The sequence below is a fragment of the Pongo abelii genome, chromosome 1 (assembly GCF_028885655.2).
Source record: "Pongo abelii isolate AG06213 chromosome 1, NHGRI_mPonAbe1-v2.0_pri, whole genome shotgun sequence".
Lineage (NCBI taxonomy): Eukaryota > Metazoa > Chordata > Mammalia > Primates > Hominidae > Pongo > Pongo abelii.
This window is the reverse complement of record NC_071985.2, coordinates 34,970,371-34,997,942: the sequence shown is the minus strand read 5'-3', so window position 1 is coordinate 34,997,942 and position 27,572 is coordinate 34,970,371. Positions and strand designations below refer to the sequence as shown.

The window sequence follows — 27,572 nt, the reverse complement described above, 5'->3', positions numbered from 1 at the left end:
ACTGCGAGATTACCATTGGGTCAGCCTGGCCTGTCCTGTGGCAGCCAACCTGGCTTCCCTGTTCTGAACAGCTGCTCTGACCATCTGGGAAGCTGTGAGTGAGGCAAGGCCCGCTTTATCCTGTCTCCTTGCACGGGCGGGATAACCTTAGCCTTCCCACACTCGGCACAGGACACAGGACCAGCCCGCATCCTCTGCAGCAGATCTGCTCCCTCATATGGGACTGGGATGACGGTGGGGAATTCCCCTCTCTGGGAATATATGTCTATGATAACAACACAAAATGTTTGCTTAAATTATTGTTTGCAACTCCACTTTTGGGAATTGCCTGAGGGAATTAGGGACAAATTTGAAATTATCTTCAACAATATCAAATCATTTGTTTTGAGGGAGTAATTTTGAATTTTGGAACTCGTGAGTCAGTACGAAATTTGTACTCAGTAGAGTTTCTAGTAGGGTATGGTTTACAGTGATTTGGGTTTTACTAATCATTAATAATGTACGAAGCCTCACAGTGGCATTGTAATGTCTCAACCTCACTAGGCTGCACTCCATTTCCCAGAATGCTCTTCCCCAGGTTTTACTAATCATGAATAATGTACGAAGCCTCACAGTGGCATTGCAATGTCTCAACCTGACTAGGCTGCACTCCATTTCCCCGAATGTTCTTCCCCTATGTTTCTGGTTAGCGTGAGTCACAGAGAATCTTCTGCCAGGTGACTGATACCAGCACAGCTCTCTGAGGGATGCTGGTTTAAAAAAACAAATATTATTTGAAGACCTACTATATGCCGAGCACAATGGCAAGTGCTTTCTGAACTCATCCTTACAATAGCTTTGCTAGCATCATCTCCTGATTCTAAACACAAGAACTTAATTTTGGGGAGTTTACAGAGCCTGACCAAGAAACAAACACCAGAGAGTGAGGTCTTCAAGTCTGTTCTCCTTCTTTTTTCTTTTTTTTTCCCCCTACTTCCCACACTAATGTATGTTCTCCTTTGTAGTGTTTTTTTTTATTGTTTTATTTCCAGCTATTATTTTCCTTGAAGATTAAACCAAAATACTAGTTCTTTGCTGATTCCAACTATCATTCAAAACATACAGAGTTCTAGCAGATACATAACTTGCTTCAAATTTTTCATCAGTATCCTCATCAGTAGCTGTCTTTTCACAGTTGGCCATTTTATTTCAAGGATCCAAATTACTGACCTTTTTCATGTTTTCCTTAGACCTATGGGTTTCTCACATTAGTCACTGTCGTAAACATCTTTTCTACCTTCTTCAAAACATTTATGCTGGTCAAAAGCATTTGCTTCCAACATTGCTTCATCTCTGTGATTTTCTACTAAAGGACCATGTGTCTAATTCGCATTTCAGTTAAACTTACGTCAAAGTTGCTGGGATTTGCTCTGAATAACGGTAACTCATTTTTATGCTGGCAGCAAACGTCAGGCGAAATGTCTACTCACTCTCCCCAGCTGCAAGTACAAGATTGACGAGCTGACCTTGAGAGTTAGGAGGCTGTAAACTGAAACATGTTGCAACATGTCCCGCTATGATTACGCCTCCTCTGCTTTCACAAAGTACACCAGAAAGCAGTATCATTATTTGAGTCACACCTGGTAATTTGACACCTGCTGACACCTTTCTACTGTTTACTTGCAATGTCTCAATTTTCCACCCTTCTAAAGGACTTAGTGTCATCTGAAAGCTTGGCACTTTCACTATGTGCCCAGGGCTGGAGATCACTGATAAAGACATTAAATAAAACCCATTTTAGTTCCACTCTCTACATAATGCTCGCTATTTAAAGGACTCACTCAAAGAAGTGCCTGTTTCCCTCTACCCTTTGTTTCTTCTGTCTAAACTACTTCCTTCTCTTTGACAAAACTCATCCCTTCCAATTCCACAGTGTGTCTTAGCTGTTACAGCTAGGGGAGGGGAGGGGAGGATTGGCAAAGACTTTTTGAACGTTTAAATAAATCCTATCTATGGGCTCTCCCATGTCAGCATGCTTGGTTCACCTAAAACCATTCCAGAACCAGCTTAAGAGCCAGGCTTGTCAGTAAACAGCTGTGTTGACTATGGGCAGAGTCCCTTTATCTGTCTGTTTCTCAGTTTCTTCATCTGTAAAACAAAGCAACTGGTCTCTGTGATTTATTGATACATGGGGTCTCATATTTAGATATAAAACTCTATCATTCTGGTCTGTCTTGATATAAGGCAAAGGGCTCTTTCTCAAACAGGCTTTAAGATTTTTATGATTTTATGTTTAAGATTTGAATGATGTCTTTATTGGCCTATAAGACGCTTGGTACTCTTTCTATGCATGAACTTTTTATGGGTAATCAGAGATGAGACAGATATTGTGAGCAATAAAGAGAGGAAATCTGAATAATTTGAGCCATGGATCTGCAGTAGAAAGTTGACAGGTACATATAATCTAGCCCTCCAGAGTGATCTTTACATAGAAATAAAGTTTTCAAATGAGCACTTAGGGAAGTTATACTCTCACACTCAGCTCAACCACCTACAGTCTCTTATAGGCAGCTAAAGTGTTAATACAGCTGGACACTGAATGACATAAAATCAACTGGGTCAATGAAGAGATATGGGCTGACCCAAGTACTGAGATGCACTTCAAGTTATACAGAAAGTGCAAGTATCAGCAGTCAGGACCTAAATACCTACAAGGCCGGACAGGTCACAAGAATGTGTAAATGCTGCTGACTATTAACTCCCTAGCGAGTGGAGAACTAGGCCCAGTTAGACAGCACATGCCTCTCTGCAAGGCGTCCCAATTCAGTTCTTTCAAAAATGATCCTGGTGAAACAAAACCCACCTGAAGACCAGAATCAGCCCTCATAGTACTAGTTTATAATCTCTGATCTTACTGGTAGGTCAGCCCTCTGGATTTCTTTGTTGACTTTTTAATAGAACTAAACTCCCTGTTACTCTGATAAAGCCAGTGAAGAAAGGCATGAATGGATGTATTTCTCTGGCAAAGTAATATAAAAGACTCCATTTATGTGATGACCTAAATCTACTCCACTACTTGTTAGAGAAAAAACTTCTGTTATTTAAAAAACAAACAGTTCTTTTTCAGGGTGCCCACTTTATAGAGTTCTAGTGAAGACTGAAAAAGATAATAATCTGAGATACTTAGCATAGCATCTTGCACGTAAATGTTAGCTGCTACCATGACTACTACTGTTACATTATACCCGGTGATGGAACGCAACTACATTTTTCCACAGAACCACAAAGAACTATGATATCCTCAGGCTGGGGAAGTTTTGAGGTTTTGGATTCTTGTGCTTTCTAGATTCTGCTGCTGCTCAGACACTGTGAGTTTCTTTAACGTGTGGATGTAGCACATCTGTCACTTCCCTCCTCTCTCTCCACCCACTCCACTCCAACTGAATGTCCCAATGCTGACTATTCAGGAAAAAGGTAGAGCAAACAATTATAAAACATCTATTCTTTGCACCTCTTCCAACGTCAAGATTTTTTTAAAAATTCATTTTTGAAATTAACACACCATTCTCAATCCCACCCATCGTAATGATACCCCTACAATCTTGAGAATCCTTTATGGGGAAGCGGATGTCTCTTAAAAATTCATAAGGCACAGCCTGCACGCTTCAACATGACAAAACACCTCTTCACATAGCTTCTGTTGTTTTTCCCCCTTCTTTTCACACCTTTGTTAAAGGTAAACACTACAATGTGGCATCATCATATTCTACTCAAGCTTTAGAAAAAGTAGACTATTTTAACATTTTAACTCATGCTTTATTATAAACCTTTATTATTTCATGGGTTGAATTATTTAATCTTTCTCAGTCCTGCAATGTAACACTATAAAGAACAATTTGGAATCAATGAATGAACGAACAAATGAATGAATGTATCTTTGAAAATCAAGGAATTCACAAAGGATAAAAATCAATACCTCTGCTTAAGAACTTATTTTCAAAATAGCTCAATAGCACATTATTTTTGTTTGCTTTTGAGAAAAGTTCCAAATAGACCAAATACTAATAAACACATTAACTGTGTGATTTAAAGATGTAATAATAAAATTATCACTTCTTTGAAGTATACTAAACAGGTTAGTACCCCTTATGCAAAATGTTAGGGACGAGAAGTGTTTGGGATTTCAGATTTTGAAATATTTGCTATACTTACCCAGTAGAGCATCTCTCATCCAAAAATCAGAAATCCTAAGTGCTTCAACAAGCATTTCCTTTGAGCATCATGTTGGTGCTCAAAAAGTTTTCAAATTTGGTGCATTATAGATTTTGAATTTTTGAATTAGGGATGCTCAACCTATTTTTTTGGTAAACTTTGTTTTTCTAATGGTTAAAACATACATATAAGCATATCTTGCTTTATAAAGCATCTCAATCAAACATCTCAGATGCATTAAAGAACACAAACATTACATGAAGACTCCTTTTGAAATACGAATAATGCCTCTGATTTATTTCCTTTTGAAATTCTGAGTTTCCTCTTCATTATAGGACACCTACAATAAATAATAAGTTATGCCAAGTGATATTACAAAAGAACACTGATTTATTTTACTATTTGTTTTCCCTAAAGGGAAAGAATATCAGAGAAACAGCTAGATTATGTTTACGGCTAAGTTAACTTCATCTTATTTGTCTATACTTCATTGTTCTAGTAGCAGTAGGTTGCCTCAATAGCTAACTACCTAACTGCATATCTTTCTTTTTTGTTTTTTTCTCTTTGAGACGGAGTTTCACTCTTGTTGCCCAGACTGGAGTGCTATGGTGCGGTCTCGGCTCACCACAACCTCTTGCTCCTGGGTTCAAGCGATTCTCCCGCCTCAGCCTCCTGAGTAGCTGGGATTACAGGTATGTGCCACCATGCCCGGCTAATTTTGTATTTTTAGTAGAGACAGGGTTTCTCCACATTGGTCAGACTGGTCTCAAACTCCTGACCTCAAGTGATCCACCCGCCTCGGCCTCCCAAAGTGCTGGGATTACAGGCGTGAACCACTGCGCCCGGCCTAACTGCATATCTTTCACACCATATCTTTTTCTTAAGAGCAAAGAAAGAAACAAGAAGCAACTTCATGTATTTGGACAACTTGTACTATGAAGTAGGCATCTACTGTATAGTCTTGATTTATAGTCTTCTTCACAGTAAAACATAAGAAAATCCTAGTTGAGGATCAAGACAAGCTAATCCAATCAGCTTTCCTAAAAGAAATCAAATTGACTTTACACCACCTCCCCAATTCCTGCGAGGATTTCCCAGTGAGTCAGATCCAGAAGCAGAAATGGTTACCAGCGCTACATTTCTATTTTCTTATTTGCAAAGACAATGAAAATTTTAGTTTTGTTCCCCTGAGGGTTTATTAAATTTACTTTTTCTCTTTGATCACACCCATAACAGTATATTCAAATCAGTAAATCCACTGATACTTAAGAATAAATCTCAAGATAACAACAAAACAAGCAGAGGTGAATGAACAGAGATGCATGTATGAGGAACAGGAGGCTGTCCTTGTCCTGGGAAGGGCTGTTTACTTAATTTGCAGAGTCTAGTGCAAAGTGAAAATGCAGAATCCACTGTTGAAAAACCAAAAACTTCAGGATGGCAACAGTAGAGCACTAAACCAACTACAGGGCACTTCTGAGCATGGGGTACTGTGCAACTAACTGCACAGGTCACAGACCCATGAAGCTGGTCCTGGTCCCAGGACACATTTGCCTTGGATTTCACCAAAGCAGTGGCATAGCCTTCTCCTGGAAGTAAATAGGGTCAGCAATGTAGACTTTAAAGACAAATTCAAATAAACTTCTAGTAAATCAAATACACGGAAATGAAATAAAAGCTGCTTGGAGATACAGCTCTGTGGTGGGAGTGAGAGTGGGAGGGAGGTGGGGAGTTGAGACCTGTTTGTTATTACATTCCCTCTAACTAGCAAAGTGTCTAACGCAGAATAGGTACTTAATAAAGGTTGAAATAAAAAACAATGCAAATGACAACCAACTTATCTCATTTTGGGAAGCTAATTCTTCTTCCCTCCAAGGTTGCACTGTTTATTACAGACAGCCATCTTCTCTCATCACATTATACATTACATTAACCACAAAGAATGTTTGAGATTAGATCCCAATATCAACTGCATCTTAAAATATCTAAAATATCTGGCAGAAATAATTCCATTCTCAATAACCAACATAAAGAGAACAATTTCCCATTCACTAGCTGGAGCTGGCCAGGAGGAGAATTTGCTATTCTCAGCAAATTATATTATCCACAGGGAATTCATGCTGAATCTTAAGACTTGAAGGGAGTCCCTATATCCCAGCCCACGGGTAGACTTTAAATATCCATTAAAATGACATTTCAAAATAATACAAGAACTGAAAGAACTGGAGGAACAAAATAAAGGGTGTTGTAAAAGGAAATGGAAATACTACCATAATTAGAGCTTTTAAAACAGACACTTTAAACACTGGTTGAACACTAACTTGTTTACAACAGCACACAAGGCAGATTGCAGAAGTCTAAGGGGGAAAAGTACTGGTATTTATAAGAAAGAAAAGGTGAAGAAAGCTACTGTAAGGTCACTTCCTGAAACCTAGTTTAAGCACACACATGCACACACACACAGAGACACACACACACACACCAAAACACCATTTTAACCCTTATGAAGATATACAGCTTCACTTAGTCTGGATTACCCATCAATATGCCATGGGCGCAAATGTGTAACTGGAAAAAGGGGACCCCCATCATAGTTTAGAAACGCATTAACCTAACTCCCTTGTCACTTGCTTCACACACAGAAATGCACTTACCCTCTTTCTGGTACCTAAACAGCACAGCTTTAAATGTGGGCATTTATTCTCGGTTGAAAGACAACTTGTCCACTTGGTTCTTCCCAGACAGGAACTATCTTTAACATTTAAGAATGCTCCATGCAAGCCCATACAGAGATTAAGCATTTTAAAAATCCTCCTGGTGATAACTGCTAGGCAGTTTTACCTGGCTGACTAGAATACCCAGGACTTTGGAAGAACTGGGAGATGTACAATAGATCACTGATCCTAAGAGTAGGGGATACCCATAGCTGCTGAGAAGCACCAAAAGCAGACATAGCATCCACCAGATAGAGGGTACTTGGAACAGGTCCTGTAGACCTGATGTCTCTGCCAGATGTACGAGAGTGTACTAAAATCTTCCTTGGCAAACGGAATGACTGTGCTGGCTACAGCAGTAGTTGCACTCTGTCAATTCTGTAGAGTGCTCACCATTAATACGGTGGACAGCCCCACCCAAACAGGCAGGCTACTAAGATGTCCTGGATTATCTGACCTCATTAGGAAATGTTATCTGACCTCATTAGGACAATTAGAAGCTCCTGTGCACTGTGCAACCATACCATTCAACAGCGAGTAACACAAAGACAAACATGTTTTGGTTAAAAAAAAAAAACACACAAAATTAAAAATTTTAGAAAACATGCATGCACTCAGCAACTTAGAAGTTTGTAGCCTAAATTCACTCTTCAAAAATTAAGTTTTCTTTTAAAAGTTTTCTCCTTAGTGTTGAAGAAATTAACGAGGGACTTTCTTGCTTGAGGAAGACTTGGAAAAACCCCAGACCTAAACTAAAAGCAGTGATCTTGGCCAGCAATTTTCTGGCTTCCCCTTGCTATTATTAAGTATCCTTCTGTTTGAGTAAGAATTTATCCACCTCTCAGAAGCCATCTTTTTTCTTTCCGTGTCCAGAAAAATGTGAAAACCATGTGTTTATAATGAGCCTGTTGCTATGCAAATCATTAAAACACATTACAAAAATCTTTCCTTTGAGTCAGGAGAATATGCTGGGGAAGATGAACTGCTCAAGAGTCCCTTTGCTGGACAGAAAAGCTGGCAAAAAGGAATCTGAGAAGCAAAGCAAAATGGAAAAAATTACAGTGGTCCCATCCCTTGAGTCATTTTAACCAACAGGGGAAAACTAACATTTTCAAAGCCCCAAGGTAATAAATCTTACAGTTTGGAGTGGGGTTAACAAACTCAGTGGTTCTTAATCTCTTTAAGTCCTATGGTTTCATGACTCATCCCCCATCTGTCTACTAGAGTGTGTCCTTCTTTTCACTATTTTCCTTTAACACTTCTATAACAATATCAAGGGATTTCTTCTTTTTTCCTCGTATTTGTAGCCCTGTGTGTATTTTCCTTTTAATATATTTTGTTTTCTCATTCAATTAACACCTTAAAGTAGGGCCTGAGTTATCCATTTCTTATCCAACACAATCATAGTGTCTTGGCAGGTTTCCCTCACTTATGAAGGGACTTGCCCCTCAAAAGCCATATCTAGCAGATGAGACACAGTATGTCAAATTAATGTCAAAAAAAGCAGTGCTTCCTAATTTTCTAATTTAAACCAATTTGGACTTGATAATTTTAATAAAGCCAATCACTTTATTAAACAATTTGCAATCAATGTCATTCTCAAATTTTTGTTGTGTTGTTCTGAATATACTATTGACCTAAAAATTTCCATGGGTGCAATTCTCTGGGGACAATAAATTAAATAAACAGCTTTTAAATATATCTTCCTTTGACTCCTATGTGTCTTGATATATATATGGGTTCATATACACAGCAAAAAAAAAAAAAAAAGGAAAAACCAACCAGAGTATTAACCTAGACTCTTTATCCTTGTTCAGAGAGAAGAAATGGCGGTCATGACTAATGCTATAGAACCTGTTCTCAAACAAGTAGCCAAACCATTGCAAACATGTGTTGGGTGAAAACAAGTTTGGTTGGCTGCAGACAAAGGCTTATTTTTTCAGCACAGATGGTTGAATGGTTGCCTCCTCCAACGGGTTGCCCGCAAATGAAAGACAGATTTCTATTTCTAATCTATGCAAATATCTTACTCTGCAGGGCATCACAAAGACTAACTGTTTTGTGTCAGACACTGCAGATCCCAGGTGCTCTCAGAGATGCCAAAGCCCATCTCCACCTGAGATGCCTGGTAACTGGGATAACAGCGGATGACTGGAGAGTTAGTCATTAACCCGCTCCTAATGAATGTTGTTGGGGCCTTCTGTGAAACATTCCTCTGGAATCCTGCCCCACCACCACTGCTTCCCCTTGGCTGAGCTGCCTGGAAGGCAGTTTCAATATTCAGTTTGGACCTCAGATGCTGCTTAAACCTCCCAAGAAGGCTGAGATTCCCAAAGGCTCTTAAGGACTGTAGCATTTTTCACCTTGTGTTCAGCACATCTGTCCATCTCCAACACCACACCGAGAAAACTCAAGCATTTAAAAATGTTATTCTGTCCAAACCAGATCTCCTTTATTCTCTAGTCCATAAGCCTACAACCCATGGCATGTCTTGCTGAATCACACCTGATCGTTGTTGGTGGCCCTCAACCTTCCCAAATATATGTAATTCCTTTTTTCTTTTCTTCCTAACAACTTTTCTTTTATTTCTTACATTTTTTTTTCTCATGTTCCTCCATATTCCCAGCTTAAATCTTTTACTCACTCTGACTCCCCTTGGCACATTCCAGTTTTAGGGTCCCTTGCAGGCAACAAAAATTTCTGCAATGCTGCAAACATACACACATACTCACGCGCAGACAAAATGTTGCATGCTAATCCAACTCCTAACTTTCAACATTCTTTGCCATAAAGAGTTGGTTAGACCTGAAATCTACATAATTTAGTTCCAGTGCTTAAATCTAAAAATATCTTTCAAAGTTTAAAATTTTTGTTAGTTTTTCTGATCAAATGTCAGCAACACAGTTTGCTTCAAAATCCTGTGTTGGAAAACACTTCTTTCCCTCCTTATTAACCTTCATCTGAAATAAACCAGGCTAACTAAGCAATAAGAAATTCTAAAGAAAAAAGAAAAGTCCTTCCTAAATCCCACAGTTAATAACCACCACTACCAAAACTTTTTACTCTATACCTCCCTCTTTGAAATTTAAATACCTTTTGTTTTAGTCTATGAATGCAAATATTGACAGTCAAACAATGCAGCATTAAGTTTACTTCCTTGGAAAATCTAAAACTGTAAAGAGTTTTAGAGGTTAACTGATTCATTGATTCCTGAGGGTGGGTGAGTGTCAGAAACGCCAGACGAGCACTATTCTTTTTTTTTTTTTTTTTTTTTTTTTTGAGATGGAATCTCGCTCTGTCGCCCAGGCTGGAGTGCAGTGGCGCAATCACGGCTCACTGCAAGTTCCACCTCCCGGGTTCACGCCATTCTCCTGCCTCAGCCTCCTGAGTAGCTGGGACCACAGGCGCCTGCCACCACACCTGGCTAATTTTTTGTATTTTTAGTAGAGACAGGGTTTCACCGTGTTAGCCAGGATGGTCTCGATCTCCTGACCTCGTGATCCGCCCGCCTCTGTCTCCCAAAGTGCTGGGATTACAGGTGTGCCACCGTGTGTCAGACACTGCCCGGCCTATTCATTTTAAACAATAACATCCTCTTGATTCTCAGCTCTAGACATTATAACCAGACTTCTGGTACAGCTCTAGAATCATATGTATAATAAGTGCTCCAGGTAACTATGATATAGCAGGCCCTGGTCTTTTGAGAACCACTGATCTATTCCAACATCCTACGCAATATGGTGACTGCCTCTACAGGATACCACATGGGCCACCTGGTCCACACGACAACATTCACAGAGACCAGTGCTCTCACCCTTTTGTAAGTCTTGTTCCATTTTTAGATGGCTTAGTTATTAGAAACTGTATTCCTACATTGAGCCAAATAGTCAAAGTTCTTTGGCTTCTTGGACTTCACTTACTTAGACCCTAATTTTGTGCTCCAGAGCAGACAAAGAATTCCCCCTCCTACAAGAGTCTGTAAATATCTAAAGGCAGCTACTACTGTGCCCTTGTAAGACTTAATTTTTCTAAGCTTAAACAACCTTTTTCTTTTAACTTCATAAAGCATAACTTCTGAGTCCCTCTTTATTTCAACTGCTCTTTCTCACCAATAGGCCTTACAGGATAGGTCTGTCTAGAGTAACAATACTTCATTTTTCTTACAGTCGGAACTTTTTTCAATATGCACTAATTTCTAGTCCATGTTTCACCCTCATCACTCATTATCTTGCACTTAATGGCCGAGAGCCAAGAATCAGCAAGTATTTATTAACTTAATGCTGTGTTCCTAGCACCGTGTAAAGTACTCAAGGAGGATTCAAAAGCCAACGGAAATCACCACATTTTGAGGAGTTAATAATTTCTTGTACAGGAAGAACTTGGATATGTGAATCAACTTGAAAACAGGGAACAATGGTATGCAACAGAGTGCTTTAAATGTCTATCACATGAAAGACTGAACACTAGGTTTTTTGAATCAGGCTGTAAGCTAACTCACGGCCTCTGTTTGCAATTATGCCATCTATTTACAATAGCTTTTGATTTAAAAATAAAAAAAAAAAAAAGGAAAGAACGAAAGTGAAAAAATAAGCACTTTGGGAGGCCAAGGTAGAAGGATCACCTGAGGCCAGGAGTTCAAGATCAGCCTAGGAAATACAGCAAGACTTCATCTCTACAAAATTAGAAGAAAATTTAGGCAGGCTTGGTGGCACATGCCTGTAGTTCCAGCTTCTCAGGAGGCTGACGCAGGAGGATTGCAGGAGCCCAGGAGTTTGTGGCTGCAGTGAAATACGATTGTGCCACTGCACTCTGGTGTAAGTGATAGAGCAAGACTCTGTCTCAAAATAAATAAATAAAAGCCAAATTAAAGAAGTAAGCAGAGGCCGGGCGCAGTGGCTCACACCTGTCATCCTAGCACTTTGGAAGGCCAAGGCAGGCAGATCATTTGAGGTCATGAGTTCGAGACCAGCCTGGACAACATGATAAAACCCCGTCTCTACTATAAATACAAAAATTAGCCAGCCGTGGTGGCAGGCGCCTATAATCCCAGCCACTTGGGAGGCTGAGGCACGAGAATCGCTTGAACCTGGGAGGTGGAGGCTGCAGTAAGCCAAGATCATGCCACTGCACTCCAGCCTGGGTGACAGAGCAGGACTCCATCTCAAATTAAAAAAAAAAAAAAAAAAAAAAAAGAGAGAGAAAGCAAGCAGAATATTGCCTTAAAATATACTTAAAAATTGCAAGAGCATCCTTGTATTAGAAATTTAAAATCTAAAAACTACACAAAAGTCAGGTAGAATACTCTTCCTTCTTCAAAGCATGTCCCCGCATTGCTTCCCAAGCATTCAGAAAGACAAGGTCTGGATTAAAGGCAAAAAGTAAAGGGTTTATGTGATTCCTTTTCCTACCAGAAATATCCATTTGATGAGGAGACTTCCCAGGTATTTTAATGGAAAACTCTTACCAATAAATGAACTATACCAACACCAAAAAAATATACTTATTCCATTCACTGAACATGCTTTATGAACTTACACAAACTCCTCACTTGACAGATGAGAGGGGAAAACATCATTTCAAAGGCAGCAAACGGTTTCTCCAAGCTAAAGCAGACACTGAGTAGCTGGGTGGGACCAATACCTGGTTCTTCTCTTCTACTGCTGGCTTCTTGTCTCCTCTTATTTAGTAGGGACAATCATCAAAACTCTTGCTCTCACAACATTTTCCTCCTTAACTTTACTCCCACTTTTAGTTACCTTTCCAATCTTCAAATTCGAAGTCTGATACTACACTTTGTTTGGGGATATTTTTAGGAAAAGGGTGGACAAAACAGAATTAGGTTTTTGTTTTTGTTTTTGAGACAGGGTCTCAGTCTGTTGCCCAGGCTGCAGTACAGTGGCATGATCACGGCTCACTGCAGCCTTGAACTTCTGGGCTCAAGTGATCTTCCAACCTCAGTGTCCCGAGGAGCTGGAACTAAAAGCACAAAACACCATGCCTAGCTAGTTTTTATATTTTTTTCTTTCTGTAGAGACAGGGTCTTGCTATGCTGCCCAGGCTGGTCTCAAACTCTTGGCCTCAAGCTCTCTTCCCACCTCAGCTTCCCAAAGTGTTGATATTACAGGTATGAGCCACCACGCCTGGCCAGGTCATTAATTTTTTATTAAATTCTTGCATGCCTATTTTACCCACAGTCTCCAATGAATATTTCCATGCTGCTAGAGATGAAATTCTGCCTGGCTCAGGATCCCTACTGCCTTACCAGCATTACAGAAAACTGCTGGGGTTAGCTACATGGATTCAACCAAAACTCTAAAGCTGCAAAGCAATGAGTAAACAACCCCCAACTATTTTACCCTCTCCCCCACCACACACCCGCACCCACACCCACACACCCCTGAATCAACCAGCTCATCTACTTCATTGGAAGCTTCACAGTTAGTCAACACCCTTATATGGCACACAGGGGAAAAATGCACCTACCTTGTGGCCTCTTGCTGAAGCCATGACACATTTGGCACATAGAACATGACTCCAAAGAAAAGCAGAGGCTCATTAGCGAATTTGTCCAGATGTTTCTTCAGAGGTTTCTCCAGCTCCACCCATCGTGCTTGCTGGCTCTTGCTGAGAAACCAAAGGCCAAAGTAGTGCGTCTAGATAAAAGGGTGAAATAGGATCAGTTCGTGCTCACCACAAGCATCCCAAGGCCACACAAGAAACGAGACTCCAGCATGCTGCATCCCACCCTGCATTCCCCAGCCCATATACAAGATCCAGCTTTGACATCTAACTTTGGGACTAATTAAAAGAAACCACAACCACACACTACTGTAACGTACATGGAGTATCCAGATGCAGTATCCCTACTCATTACTACTGTTTGTGCTTGTAGATACCAATGCGCCCATGTGAGATAAGGGGAGTCGCGCAGGGAAGGGACAGTGCTGACTTTTCCCCTGATACCTGAAGACTGCCTTTTCTGTGTGCCTTCTGCATGCTTCATGATCTCACATGGAGCACACTGGCAAAGACCAACACTGCTCTTGCACCTGCTGCAACGTAACTTATTACTCAATTCCTAAGACAAAACGGCCTGCCAACTGAAAGCTTCTGCACTGTAGAATATTTTCATACAGTACCAGATTTTAACGGAGAATTTATTCACTCTTTTCATGTGCTTTAAAAAGTATCATCCTCTTCTACTTTATTATACACAAACTGCAGCAAATCTCTCCCCATATCAAGCTTTGAGAGAGGAAGGATCGCCTCTTCACAGCTGCTGCAGGAGCCCCTGGTGGCTGTTCTTGGCAGATTATGGTGGGATTTGTTAGATGAAAGTGAGATTTTCGCCCTTACACTTGAAGCCTAAACCAGTTTAGTTTTGAACAACATGCTAAATGATTAAAATAGGTACTTTTATGCACCCAATCCCATCGTTTATATTAATTCATGCTAGGATTTCAGGATTAGCACAACAATCACCAAAAAATAGATCACTGCTTTTGAAGATTCTTTTATATTTCAATTATAGCCTAGAACGGTTTACAGCACACCTGGAAATCTGCCTTCAAAAGAATGTTTTCATTACAATGTTTAATTTCCAAAGGCATTTTTATGCCGACATTCCCACTCCAGCTAGCTGCCCCAACATTACACAGATCAATCCCTGCCACAGCCCCACCAAAATCTCTCATGAAGCTTTGACTCTGACTTTACTAGAAAACCAGACGTGCCCTTGCCTACATAAAGCTGCAGACCCAGATGCTTTAAAGATATTTTAAATGGATTTACTTTGAGATGGGGGTAATGATTTGATCAGCTTTCCCCCACGATGTTCCAAAGGACAAGTTCACATCAGAAATCTCTGCATTTCTTGAGCAACAAAATGCCAACCAGGGCCAAGGTTATATTTCTATCAACTTAGACAAACTTACTTGGATGAATTCTGACCCTATTATTCAGTTCCTAGCTCTAGTGAGTCCATTAGTTGTTCCAACCTGAGTGATGACATAGAGGAAATGAAATGTAGCTGAATAGAAAGAAAACAGACTTTGAAGTCAGTCCATCTCCCATCTTTTGCACTCACTGTCTCAGTAACTTTACACAAGTCATTGAGCCTTCTAGACTCTCAGAGTTTTCTCCTCTGCAAAATGGGGATGATGGTTACAACTTTTGCCCACAGGCTCTGAGAGGTGTAAATGAGATAATGCCTGTCAATCACCTGCATGGCACATGGTAAGTAACTACTTAATAAGTAGTACCTTCTATTGCTGCTGCGCTGCACGACTACTACTCCTGTTACCACCACCACCACCACCACCACCGTCAACACCATCATCATCATCAGTAAATCAAAGCAGGTAAACTTCATGAATCTTTTTCATCAGCACTACTGACACCTCTGTGAACCAGAGAATTAGGAAACAGAGGTTATCTGGGAGTCAATGAGAAAAAGCAGGCAAAGGTAGAAGCTGGAACAACTACAAATAACATAAATATTTAAAAGGTGTAAGGAAAAAAAATCACAAAGCTATACCTCTACTAAGATTTTGAGGATCTCATGATAGATGATAATGGGACACTGGAACATCACTCTGATGCTATCCTCTGAGATCTATGACGTAGGCTTAAGCTAACCTTAACATGAAGTCATTTGGGTATTCAATTCAAGAAACTTATCTGAAAAGGGTCCAAAGTAGGTCTGCATTATACTGAATTCCTGTATGGAACACAGGGCTGTAAGAGGGTATTCCACGGTATTTTGGATGCCTAGGAGTGAGTCTCCATATAACAAATTATGTAACATATGTAATTAACATGCTATGCAGCAATTATTAAAGTTGGAAAAGAGCCCTTTTATAAGCATGAGTGGAGAAACACAGGGCAAGCTTCACAATTGCTTAACAGGCTAACCATGATTTATCATCTTTCACTAAAAGTAGTTTTGACATTTGGGAGATATTTTTATGGTCCACACTTCATTCAAATTAGTAATATTCAAATTATAGAGGGCCACAGTAACTGTATAAATGTTCTACAATCGATTTTTTAAAAACGGTTAAAATTTTTATTGCTTCTATGCCTTGAAAACTATTTTAAATTTCCTTTTATCATTCCCATCCATCCAGATCATTAAACCAGACCTGACCTCCACCCCAAAAATCCCTCAGAGAAAGAATATTCCATGGAGTATACACACACGAACATGTATGTGCACACATACAACACACACAAAATGCGCACTACAGCTGCACATACACACACTCCTGTGCATACACACATATGGATATGTTGAGGAGGATGATGAGGTACAAGAGAAATGATAGCAAGGCAATAATCTTGAGCCAGAGCTCTAAATAACAAAGTAAACCACTTCTAATAGAAAAACTTAATTCATGGCATAAATTTATCACTGCTGTTGCACAGCACCTTCCAGAGGACACAGAATATTTCAGGGTGACTCACCAGGTAATTATCCAGTGAAATAATTACATAACTATGGAAGAAATGGGGTGTCCAGTGCGGGGCAGAATTGGGGGAGGCAGGTAATCTGGAGGACAGAGTTTGTACCTACTCACAGCCAGAACATCCTAACTTTAGAACTGTCAAATTCAGTTCTCTAGCAGGAAGAAAAGTCCATCCCCACCCTGATTTTTGAAACTATGCCCAAGGTAACCTTTTCCATTCCCACCCTACTCCTCCTGTTCTTCCTCTAACTATTTTCCTACTCTGGAGTAGAAAGACCCTGCCTTGAAAGTCCAATACAGCACACGTTTATTCTCCCACGTCTACACAGTGCCTCACAGGAAATGGAATCAGAGCCTAGGCTCTCATTTCAACTAGCATGTGCACCAATCAACTTCCTGTGTATTATCCAAGGAACTACTAATCCTGTCAAGCCCAGCTGAGACCCCACCAGGCTGGTTTGTGGTTGACTTGCCAATTTAAACTCTAGCTCAATTTTGAAAGCTGAGCTTAGCTGCTAAACATTGCCACATGGTTGAAGAAAGCATGGTGGATGATTGCAAATAGAAACCACCTTCTCCATGACAACAAGAGGATCCCATCATATTACCTGAGTAAATGCCTGAAATATTTGTTCTGTTTACATCTCAGGCACCAAAAGTAAGCCAGACTCATTTAATCCTCATGATACCTCCTCTGGGTGAGGTATGAATCCCATTTTATTGCTCTAGTTTTCTTAAGAAAACTAGAACACACAGCTCTGGTGCCATGAGTTCTGCAATAAGTTTACTGCAATGATGAGAAAATAAGACAGAAGAGCCAGTCCTCAGGGACAAGAACCACATCCCTGAACCACTTACAAAAAATGCGCTGCGATGAAATCAAGTAGGGAAAGCCACACTAAAATGTCATTTTTATGTGAGCAGCTTCCTCATTTATTTGGTTTGGTGTACTGCATTTTAACACAGGAAACATACATTTAAGCATATACTAAAAAATCGGCTAGTTTCTTCAGTGGCAGATTGGTGTGTGGATACTACAGCGTCAAAATGTCCATCTTTTGGTATTATGGGAAGATTCTAGAGAATAAGGGCCCTTAAAAGTAGTTTTGGGGGCAGGGGACATATGGGAACTCTCTGTACCTTTTGCTCAATCTTGCTGTGAAACTAAAACTGCTCTAGAGAAAACTATTAAAAAATAGTTTGGGGTGGTTTTTATTTGTTTGTTCATTTATTTGTAAAGAGATGGTATAATCCCCCACATTAGCTATTAAAAGGGAAATATTTTTTGAGGGTTTTGTTTTTCCAGTTTTGTGACAATGGCACAGACTTTAATGCTATTTGTAAGAGGTTTAGATGCAGTCTTGGCAATTACCAAGGATTAAAGCCATGATCTTATCTCAAGCATTTTGAAGAGTTACTCATCCAGAAGCTAAAGTTTAAAATCTCTTGCATTAAGTTGTAATAGGTTGCCTATCTTACCCAGTAGTTCAGCTGTAAATTAAGAAACAGTTGGTGTGCTTCCACATAAAATATATGAATTACATATTATACAAGCACGAACAGTTTTACTGAGGCACGGAAAATACTTCAAAAGATGACTATAAGCAGACTCTGAAATAGCACTTCATGCAATTACATTCCAATGGCTTTGGAAAATAAGCCACTGTACATCAGTTGGATAACGGTAGAAAAGAACTTGTGTGTAAGCAACCTCTACTCTGGGTAGGTCTGAGATTTCTACAACTGACACATCTATAACTAACAACTGCACCCTCTTCATTTTCCTAGCCAATCTCTTTATAAAAATACAGGAAAAGAAACTGCAGAGTAACACAGACCCAAGAAGCAAGTCCCAAAGCCAAGAAAAACCACTCTTCTGAGACTGTACAACTCACCTAGAATACACAGAAAGATGAAGACGTACAAGTTAAGAATGGCAAATAGTTCACCTACAATCTCTATACCTAGAAAATGGAGATGCCGGTGCCATTACATTCTAGGACTGACATTAAGCTGATAATGTTTCACACTGTCATTTTTACAAAGACAAAAAGCAACACAAAACTTAAAGATGAGAAATCTCCCCCAGCAGTCTACTCTTCAGTAGATTCTTAATCAGCATTGATTATTTTAATCCTTTGCAAATACACACATATACTGACGTGATTAAACAACCTATAAAATACAGCAGAATTCCACTATTATCTGCCAGGGCATGAGGTGTTCCATTTAATCGAGTACCCCGCAAATCCCACATAAATTATTAATTGCCAAAAGATTAGCATGAAATCAAACCACAGAAATATTATTCATGTAAGTTAACTTTTATGTGATAATAGGAAATGCATGTTAAGTTTCTTATCTTTATAATCTCTAGTCATTATGAAAATAGCAAAATGTGGAAAATTTCTACTGTAGTGATAGCTTTGGGTAAAACAGCTTTTAGTAAAGATCAAAATATAAATTTGCAAAAGAAAAAGGGGATTAAATTAGAGGATAAGGACTTACTCTTTGAAATGATTATAGTTTGGTTTTTAAAAACTTTTTTACACTTTTTTAAAAACCGAGGCTCTTAGGTTTAGCCTTAGGAGAGAGCCGAGAGTTATGAAAGTCACCATTCTCCAGAGCACTGGATTTCCCCACAGCAGTTCTCTACCTCAAATAGGGTTTACCAATGAAGTGAAGGGTATCTCAGGCACCTTTGTTACATCATTTATCCTTCTTCCACCTGTTAAGTTAAAAGTGGAGCCAAGGTTATTCTAGCATATTTTTACATTTTATTAGAATGCTTGCACTCACTGTTACCATTAAATGCCCCCCTTGCCTTTCTTAGAACAGATCTGTTTAGCAGAAATAAAATGTGAGCTACATATTTAATTTTAAATCTTCTAGAAGCCACATTGATTTAAAAGTACCAAAAGTGAAATTACTTTTAATAAATATTACTTAAAACATGTTCAAAATATCATTGCAACCTGTACTCAAACATACATATAATTAATGAGTATTTTAGTTTTCTCATACTATGTCTTCAAAATCTGATGTGTTTTTACACCTACCACACATTTCAGTTCAAAATAGCCACATTTCACGTGTTCCATAACCACATGTGGCTACCATATTGGACAGCACAACCTTAAATTAACCCTAGCTGTTCAAGGAACTGAAAGACTTTGCTATTTTAACTCAATATAAGATCACAGTTTCATCTATATCTATATCTATATCTACATCTAGAGAGAGAGAGAGATTTGCTCTATCACCCAGGCTGGAGCGCAGTGGTGTGTTAATAGCTCACTGCAGCCTCGTTCTCCCGAGCTCAAGGGATCCTCCTGCCTCAGATTCCCAAGTAGCTGGGACTACAGGCATGCATCACCATGCCTGGCTAATTTTTTATTTTTTTTTGTAGAGATGGATCTCACTATGTTGCTCAGGCTGGTCTTGAACCCCTGAGCTCATCTGACCCTCCATCTTGGCCTCCCAGTGTTAGGACTATAGTTGTGAGCAACCACACCTGGCCCCAGTTTCTAATAATTAAAGTCATCTAAAAATGGAACAAGCAGACTTACAAAAGGGTGACAGCCCAGTCTCTGGAAGTGTCATGGCAGAGGCTGGATGGCTTGCGTGGTGTCTTGCAAAGAAGGCAGCCATATCGAGTGCTTCCTATGCCAGGCAGTGTGATACTGCGGCAACTATGAAAAACCAACTCTTTGAATCCTCCCAACAATTTGTAGAGGTGGCTACTATTACCATCTCCATTTTACAGATGAGAAAACTGAGGCACAGGGTACTTCAGTAGCTATTTAAGGTCACATGGCTAGTAAATGGCAGAACCAGGATTCAAACTCAGGCAGTTTGGTCCAAGCTGACATTCTTAGCCACTAAACTCTGCTGTGTTTTCATGTACTTCTTTTTTAAACCGTGAGAATTAGTCATAAGGCACCATTGTTTTAGCTCTTTTTCTCTTAACCTAGGCTAGTTATTTTCAAACTGAGATAGGGCTCCAGATATCCTATCTCCTCTGTAAAAGGCCCAGCTCTATTTACACATCCATGTTCCATCAAAGATTTGGAGAAAAGGGTTAAACTCACTGATCCAGACATATTATAATGACATTATCAGAATTCTGATTTTCTGAGCTTCCTGTATCTCTGGAACGTCTTTCTTAATAGAGCTCCCAAGCAGCAACTTATCCCTGATTTTTTCCTCATCTTTAAAACAACGAAAACACACTTTTCCTAAGCAGTTCATCTCATGACCTCTTGCCAGGTTTACAGTTGTGCCCACCGGCATCTCTGTTCCTCCCCTCTGATCCCCACTCTTTTCTTCTTTTTTTTTTTTTGAGACAGAGTCTCACTCTGTCACCCAGGCTGCAGTGCAGTGGCACGATCTCAATCTCGCCTCACTGCAACCTCCACCTCCCAGATTCAAGCGATTCTCCTGCCTCAGCCTCCTGAGTGGCTGGGATTACAGGCATGCACCACCATGCCCGGGTAATTTCTGTATTTTTAGTAGAGATGGGGTTTCACTATGTTGGCCAGGCTGGTCTCGAACTTCTGACTTCAGGCGATCCACCCGCCTCAGCCTCCCAAAGTGCTGGGATTACAGGCGTGAGCCACTGTGCCCAGCTGATCCCCACTCTTTTCTTTTTTTTTTTCTTTTGAGACGGTATCTCACTCTGCCACCAAGCTGGAGTGCAGTGGCGCAATCTTGGTTCACTGCAACCTCCAACTCCCTGGTTCAAGTGATTCTCCTCCCTCAGCCTCCCGAATAGCTGGGATTACAGGCATGTGCCACCATGCCCAGCTAATTTTTGTATTTTAGTAGGGACGGGGTTTCACCATGTTGGCCAGGATGGACTCGATCTCCTGACCTCGTGATCCGCCTGCCTCAGCCTCCCAAAGTGCTGGGATTACAGGCGTGAGCCACCACGCCTGGCCGATCCCCACTCTTTTCTACTACTGAGTTCCACTGAGTTCTTTACTTAACATGAAAGGTAACCATGTCATGCTCCTCCTTGGAGTCCTCTGATGACCTTACACTTCACAGCAATGTTTTATTCCCCACATAGTTCAAAAGAGTATTTTCTGGAAGGCTAAGATAACTGTGAAACACTTACTGGAACACCATTTTCTTTCTTTTACTATAGAATTGAGGAGAAAGTGTTTCCCAAAGCATTTTACCGTACTCCCTGTTCCCCCACTACAAGTCTCTGGGAACTAGAACAGTGGTGTCAGCTGCCAGGGTTTGAACCGGCCTCACAACTTGCCAGCCCAGTGACTGTGGGCAGGTCACCCTATGCTGCAGCCTCCCCATCTATAACACAGGAACAGCAAGAGTAGGGAGGGACACATCACAGACTTGTTATGAGAACTACATGAGCTGATATATGGAAACTGCTCAGCAGAGTATATACAATCAAAAGGTGGTAATTATCCTTTGTAACTTATTTTAGAAATACTATCCTATAGATCTAGTTAAAACTCCCTAGGCAGACACAGCAAACCCTTCAAAAGCAGACTCCATCCTGCCCCTTCCTCCTTTACCCTCCTTCACTTCCATGACCCTTTCATAAACACACATACACAACACACACACACACACATCAGTGCAAACAAACTGAACTCTGCCTTTCCCTGAAAATTCCCCTCCACACACACACACAGATCAATGCAAGCTGAACTCTGCCTTTCCCTGAAAATTCCAACACACACACACACACACACACAGATCAGTGCAAACTGAACTCTGCCTTTCCCTGAAAATTCTAACACACACACACACACACACCAGTGCAAACTGAATTCCACCTTTCCCTGAAAATTCCATGTTCTTTCCTGTTTCTGTACCGCAGCACAAGCCGTTCCCTTTGCTTTGTTTCTTGTTTGTCCTGTTCTCTAAACTCTAGGAGCAAAGACCTTATCTGTTTTCTGGGAGCAGGGACCCTATCACATTCAGCTTTCCCAGAGCATGACTGTTTGCTGACAATAGGAACCAGGCCTGGATCCTTCTGAATGCCACGTTAAATAGCAGCATATCGTATTTGTCCAAACCTATAGAATGTACAACACCAAAAGTAAGCCCTAATGTAAACTCTGGACTCTGGGTGATAATGATGTGCCAATGTAGGTTCAATAATCATAACAAATGTACCACTTGGGGGGTGATGGGTGATGTTGACAGTGGGGGAGGATGTACATGCACGGGGCCAGGAGTATATGGAAATTCTCTGTACCTTCCTCTCAATTTTACTGTGAATCTAAAATTGCTCTAAGAAATCAAAGTCTTAAAAATAAAAATAAAGTCTATTAAAAATTATCTAATAAAATTTAGTGGCAAAACAATTAATGTAAATAAAAAATTTAATAAAAAATTTTAATCTACCTATACATCCTTTCCTAATATAAAGCTATTACAAAATTTATGATATACCTAAACTATTTCTAATGGCAAAGCCAAATATCCACCATAATCTAGTTTCCAAGACTTCATAAAGGCTAAACATATTACCCTGGGCACAGTGTCTCACATCTATAATCCAGCACTTTGGGAGGCTGAGGTGGGAGGATCGCTTGAGCCCAGGAGTTTGAGACCAGTCTGGGCAATATAGTGAGATCCCACCCGTACAAAAACTTTAAAAATTTGCTGGGCATGGTGGCATGTGCCTGTAGTCTCAGCTACTTGGGAGGCTGAGGTGGGAGGATCACTCGAGCCCAGGAGGTTCAGGCTGTAGTGAGTCATGATCGTACCACTGCACTCCAGTCTGGGCAATAGAGCAAGATCCTGTCTCAACTGGAAAAAAAAAAAAAAAAAAAGATTAAATATATTTTGGCTGGGTGTGTGGCTTATACCTGTAATCCCAGCACTTTGGGAGACCAAGGCAGGAAGATCACTTGAGCCAGGAGGTAGAGGCTGAATGAGCCATGATCATGCCACTGCACTCCATCTTGTGCAATAGAGTTAGGCCCCAACACCCTTCCCAAAAAAGACTAAACTTTTTGTTATATGTTAGATTGGTTGTCACCTTCTCCTCTAAAGCAGCGTCGGCTCTATTTGAAAAACGACCCAAATACAAATTCAAGGTACGAGGAGCAGACCCTGTGTTCACCTCCTCTTACTCCTGCTTTTGGGTAGAGGATGCATTCTTCTTTAAGGTATGTTTGTGTAAAAGAAGAACAAAGTATCAGATTACTCTATCTGATCCTTTAATTCAGGAGTATCTAGAGGATTGATTCACAAAAGGGCACAACTTCAATGTTATCTGTCATGGAAGGAAAGCATAGAATTCAAAAAGAAAGTGATTTGGTCGAACGTGGATGCACCCATTAGGACGTGTCAAAATAAAGTCAGTATTAAACGCAAACTCCACCTCAGCAATGGAATGTCAATCACACTGCGGCACACACTTGGCAATGCACTGCTTTATTCTTTGTGATAAGGTAGTTGTGGGATGATCCAGGGTTGACTTTTGCCTTCTCACTGAGAAAACCAATAGTCTGTTGAAAGCCATTATTACCATACACATCTCCACACACCCCTCACCATTTGTTATAAACTCTAGCTTGACCTGGTGATTCAGAGGGATGCCTTCTCAGCCCCCAAAATGTTGGCTGCTCTTTCACATCCCTGGATCTTTGATAATCCAGTCCCCCACACTAAAGATGACATGGCCTTCTTTTCTACCTGCTGGACTCATACATATCCTTCAAGTTTTGGTTCAGAGTGAAGGCTTTGTTCATCTTCCATCAACTCTCTCACTCTCACCAGCAAGACTGCAGTGTTCGGTGGGCTGGATTGCGCACTGCACAACACTAAGGACAGCCATCGTCTTTTGGGCCTACCCCTGCATTCTATTTTAGCTTGGACCACATTCCATATTAACTGTTTATCTAAAGGCTGGACTCCCCTGTTGTTCTGTGCATGTCTTGAAGGTAAAATTGTGCCTTATTTATCTTCATTTCACCAAGTTCTAAAAAAGTGCCTGGCACAAGACGGTTGTTCAATATTTTCTTTAACAAAAAATGGGTTTTTTTTAAGTTGTTTATTAAGACTCTCAAATTTGAACAATTATAAATTATTAAACACAGCACTATACATTTTCCATACAGGAACTCTTTTAATATTTACAACAGCCCTGTGAAGTAAGCATTATTATTCTCATTTTATAGGTAGGAAACTTACGCCTCGAAAGATTCAGTAATTTTTCCATTGTCACCCAGCTAATAAATGACAGAAGAGTAAGCTGAACCCAAGACCAAGATTCCAATGCCTATACTTGTAACCACATGCTACACTGTCCCCCAATGCATATGAGGAATAATTAGTTGCTCTAATTTGAGTGACTGGAAGTACTTAAAAGTAAAAATACTAGTTTTCTATAAGAACTTAGACAAGTCTCTTCCCCAACCAGTATTTGTTTTTCCTTTATGCCCATGCACATATGCAAATGTGTGTTTAAATGTGTGTATCCTAATGTGTTGCCAACGGGAAAAAGAGAGCCAGCTACCAATCAACAAGATGAGAACATTTCACACATTTATTCTACTGTGGCAGTTACCAAGCTACTAATACATACATCCATTGTCCAAGACAGTCTCCTGCACAGAAAAATATACCTAAAAGGAATACCTGATCACTGAAACCAAAGTATAAACACCAAGAACAGCAGGAAACAGATGCATTTCAGGTCAAACAGTTTCCCTGAGAAAAACGGCCAGCCTGTGGAAGACATCTTTAGAAGGGACTTTCAGAGCAGGAAAGGGGAGAGGAAGACCCTCCTGGGCCCCCATTCCTTTGTAAGCAGGTGGAGAGAGGCCACACGCAATCACTTCCAACAGTGATTGCCACCCCTCTTCTGTCATCGAGGTCCTGGGCGATGCTGTCACTTGGACTCTCCAAGAGCCCAGGGACCTAGGACAATTACACACAGCTTTTCCTTGCCCTCAGGAATGTCTCAGCCTCAGGGGCTTGCAGTCATTCAGTATTGGCAACCACTCAACCATACCACCTTCCCCACTGATCAATACATCAGACAGCTCTCAAGACACAGATGCTGAAGTGTGGATTGCTCATAAAAGTCTCTTGTCCTAAACGTCTGTATGACTGAAAAAAGAAGGGCTTGGCTGGCATAAACAACATACTGCTCTGAAAGTCCCTTCTAAAGAGTGATAGCATGACTTTCTAAGTGGTCAGCCCTGCTTTTGCTTAAAAGCCATCTCACAGACGGCGTGAAGGCAACGAGGGCTGTGAGGAATCTTAAAAAGAACAAAACCTCTGTTTTACAGGCTCCCACAAAAAGCCTCACTGGTCATGCTCACTCTAAATGCTTTTTCTCTTTATTTGGTGGAGTTTTTTTTTTTTTTAGAGGAAAATATAGAAACAACCAAAAAAAAAAAAAAAGCAGCTGCATGCATCCGTATGTGGGCGTTTTTTCTCCTTAATGTGCAGCCAGAATGCCAAAATACCAGCTACCCACTCAATTGTTTTAAAGAGAGAAAATGACTTTGGTGGGGAGAGTCTCTCATTTTCAACTCCCCCAAAACCTCTTCCCCAGCTGAAATAAAAGGAAACCTGCCACGCCATGCAGCTCTAGGTGGTGTTCACATCAGCACAAGTCTCCCCATCCAATGATGGATAAGATCACAGCCGTGCTAAGAATAACAGGATTCTTATAAACACATGGTCGCTTAGGCCAAAAAACATGACAGATGCCAAGAAACAGATGGCTGGTCCCTTTGGTGAGTTCTCCTTCACATACCCAACACGCATGCACGCGCATATGCGCACACAGACACACCCCGCTTACCTCTCGCAGCTCCAGCCTCTGGGCCACAGCCTCCAGGCATTCTTGCCCTGTGCTTTCCACCGACAGCGTGCACTCGATAACATTGCTGTCCAGCAGGCGAATCCGTGTAACAAAGCAGTTCTTGCTCAGGACGTTGTAGCGCCGTGTCCGGCGGAGCTTCAGACCAAAAGGCATGGCTATGTGGTCCTCGGACGCCGCCCTCCTATCCTGGCGCACACGCCCCTGAGATGGCCTTAGCAGTTTCGTGACTGGAAAATTACACTATCACCTGTGCTCCTCCAGGCAGGGAAAAGGGTGTCCATGCCCAGTGTGGCCCTCTGGAAGATAGCTGTAAATGCAAAAGAAACGCCATGGTCATGCTCCAGAAGGGACCTGTCAATGGTACCATATTCCACAAACACAGAAGCACACACCCCCCCGCCGCCAACAGATCAACATTCAAGTTTGATAAGCGGCAAGTTCTGGAGCTCCTAAGTGTCTTGGCAGAGCCCATGCCCTATGCCTTATCTTACAAGGGTGATACGATAAAAGCTGCTTTACAGTTGAAGAAACGAAGGTTCAAAGAGATTAAAGAATTCATTCACAGGTGCACAGTGTAAATGGCAAAGCCAGAATTTAAATCAATGTCTACGTAACTTCAGTTCACATGCTTTTTTCACTATGCAATACTGTACACTCAAGAAAGTGCTAGGAGGCTGGGCGTGGTGGCTTATGCCTGTAATTCCAGCATTTTGGGAGGTTGAAGCGGAAGGGTTACTTAAGCCCAGGAGTCCAAGACCAGCCTGGACAACACAATGAGACCTTGTCTCTACAAAAAAAAAATAAAAAATAAAAAATAAAAATTAGCCAGGCATGATGGCATGTGCCTGTAGTCCCAGCTACTTGGGAGGCTGAGATGGGAGGATCTCTTGAGCCTGGGAGGCCAAGGCTGCAGTGACCCATGATCATGCCTGCACTCCAGCTTGGGCAACAGAGTAAGATTCTGTCTCAAATTAAAAAAAAATTAAATTAAATTAAAAAGCCCACTAGGAGTGGAACTTGAACACTGGTGTTTTGTTTTTTAAATTTCTAAATATATTGTCTCATTCCAACTTCATGAACAACCCTATGGTGTCTATTTTACAGATGAAAAAAGTAAGGTTTAATGACTTAAGTGCCTCACTGAATTTAAAATTTGATCTTGTTCCTCCTCACTCTTTGTAACACTGCCTCTTTACTTTTATTAACATTATTTACTTTTATTTTCATGTCTTATGTTTTAACTTTATTATTTACTTAGAATGAATGATAAAGTGGTGGGAATATGCATGTAATATAATCAGCTAGAATATGCATTTAATATAATCAGCTACTTCCCTTTTTTTTGTTAAAACTGATAATTTTATTTCCGCATGA

The 27,572-nt window shown here is 40.6% G+C and overlaps 1 protein-coding gene across 2 annotated transcripts in view; it reads right to left on the bottom strand.

Annotated features, from left to right (window-relative positions):
• Positions 1–27,572, bottom strand: part of PTPN14 (protein tyrosine phosphatase non-receptor type 14) — a 205,532-nt gene that overhangs the window by 90,922 nt on the left and 87,038 nt on the right. For both annotated transcript variants that reach the window (XM_054520476.2, XM_054520472.2), the window contains exons 2-3: positions 26,178–26,505; positions 13,389–13,558 (exon numbers count right to left, since the gene is read on the bottom strand). In XM_054520476.2, the coding sequence (XP_054376451.1) occupies positions 13,389–13,558; positions 26,178–26,351 (344 nt within the window). In that variant the 5' untranslated portion in view covers positions 26,352–26,505. The remainder of the gene's footprint in view (positions 1–13,388; positions 13,559–26,177; positions 26,506–27,572) is intronic.